This window comes from Ipomoea nil, unplaced genomic scaffold, assembly GCF_001879475.1.
Source record: "Ipomoea nil cultivar Tokyo-kokei standard unplaced genomic scaffold, Asagao_1.1 scaffold3213, whole genome shotgun sequence".
Taxonomy (NCBI): domain Eukaryota; kingdom Viridiplantae; phylum Streptophyta; class Magnoliopsida; order Solanales; family Convolvulaceae; genus Ipomoea; species Ipomoea nil.
The window spans coordinates 236,997-239,117 of record NW_017619641.1 but is presented as its reverse complement, the minus strand read 5'-3'; the positions used below and the strand labels follow the sequence as shown (position 1 = coordinate 239,117).

The 2,121-nt window shown below is 35.8% G+C and overlaps 1 protein-coding gene across 1 annotated transcript; it reads right to left on the bottom strand.

Annotated features, from left to right (window-relative positions):
* Positions 1-695: 695 nt before the first annotated feature.
* On the bottom strand, positions 696-1,601 carry LOC109168697. The gene has a single exon (XM_019317682.1). It carries the CDS (start codon positions 1,599-1,601, stop codon positions 696-698), a length of 906 nt encoding a protein of 301 aa, XP_019173227.1.
* Positions 1,602-2,121: the final 520 nt, after the last annotated feature.

Genomic DNA, 2,121 nt, shown 5'->3' with positions numbered 1-2,121 from the left:
ATTCTTTTAACAAAACTAATAGTTGTAATTTAATAAATTAGACTTTAATTATATTATATATTTTATTTTTAATTAAATTATATTTAATATTAATTTTATTTTAATCGTCTTCTTGATAAGATCTTTGAAATGATATAATTTTATTTTAATAATATACAATTTATATTTAATTTTATGTTTATATGATACAATATAATTATAATGCAAATATTATTTTATTCCACAATAATAAATAACACCCGCTACATTTAATTATTAGAATTACCATAATGTTCCCACATATGCTCGATCAATGCATCACGAAGCGCATAATGCGTTTCTTTATTTTTGATTTGCCTATGTCGAGCAAGAAACTCTTCAAAGACAATTCTTTCATCTCTACATATATCAACCTCAGGAGCCGGTGCTTCTCTCCAACTTTGTATATCGACTTGCTCATCACGTTCATCTTCAATTATCATATTATGCATTATGATGCATGATGTCATTATATCATGCAATACATGTTTATCCCAAAAACGTACTGGTCCCTTGACTATTGCAAATCTTGATTGGAGGACCCCAAATGCACGTTCTACATCCTTTCTACATGCTTCTTGCATCATTGCAAATAACTTTTTCTTTGGTCCTAGGGGCTGATGAATAGTTTGCACCAGGGTTGACCATTTCGGATATATCCCATCAGCTAAATAATATCATGTATCGTACACTTTCCCTTGAATAACATAATGAGCAGGAGGTGCCGTACCATTTGCAATGTTTGCAAACAAATGTGATGCCTTCAACACATTAATATCATTATTCGACCCCGGCAAACCAAAATGTGCATGCCAAATCCACAAATCATAATCAGCTACGGCCTCGAGAACAATAGTTGGTTCTCGACTACGCCCAGCATATTGTCCGGCCCAAGCTGTTGGACAGTTTTTCCAAGTCCAATGCATGAAGTCTAAACTCCCAAGCATCCCTGGAAAGCCACGCCTCTCACCAATTTCAAGCAACCTTGCAACATCATTAGCATCTGGCGCTCTTAGATAGCGTTGTCCAAAGACCTCTACGACCGCTCTGCAAAATCTCTTCAAACTTTCAATTGCTGTTGATTCCCCAATTTGGATGTATTCATCGGTTGCATCTGCTGCTACTCCATATGCCAAAATTCGAAATGCTGATGTTACTTTTTGTAAAGTAGACAAGCCTAGTCTACCGATTGTATCTCTCCGTTGCACAAAGTAATTGTCGTGCTCTGCAACAGCATTGGCAATTCGTAAGAACAAATTTCGACTCATTCGAAATCGTCTACGAAATATTGCCTCATTATATTTTGGATTTTCTGAAAAATAATCAGCATGTAATCTTCGATCACCATCTTCACGGTCACGGTGAATCACTCTATGCCCAGAAATTGACCCGCCATGACTTGGGTTGATGGCTTGAGTAGACATAATCTCCAAACAGTAAGCCATGGCAGCATTGTTGTTAGCATACGTACTTAGTAGTGCTTGTTTTTGTGATTGTATTGTAGCAATGAGATCATCGTCATCCTCTTGCGAGGATGAAGATGGGTGTTGGGGTGATGATGAAAAGGGGTGTGAGGGATTCATATCTTAGGATTGCTATGGTGAAAGATAAGTGTGTATGTCATGTATTTATATATCTGATATGATATCTTTCCCAAATCCTAAAAGCATTTGTTTTCAACCGTAGGATTATATCACAACCATCTTAGCCATTAATTGGTATTCATATACTTCCAACACACAATCCAAGATCTGACATGATATCTTTCCCAAATCCCAAAAGTAATTGTTTTCAACCGTAGGATTATATCACAACCATCTTAGCCATTAATTGGTATTCATATACTTCCAACACACAATCCAAGATCTGACATGATATCTTTCCCAAATCCCAAAAGCATTTGTTTTCAACCGTAGGATTATATCACAACCATCTTAGCCATTAATTGGTATTCATATACTTCCAACACACAATCCAAGATCTGACATGATATCTTTCCCAAATCCCAAAAGCAATTGTTTTCAACCGTAGGATTATATCACAACCATCTTAGCCATTAATTGGTATTCATATACTTCCAACACACAATCCAAGATCTGACAT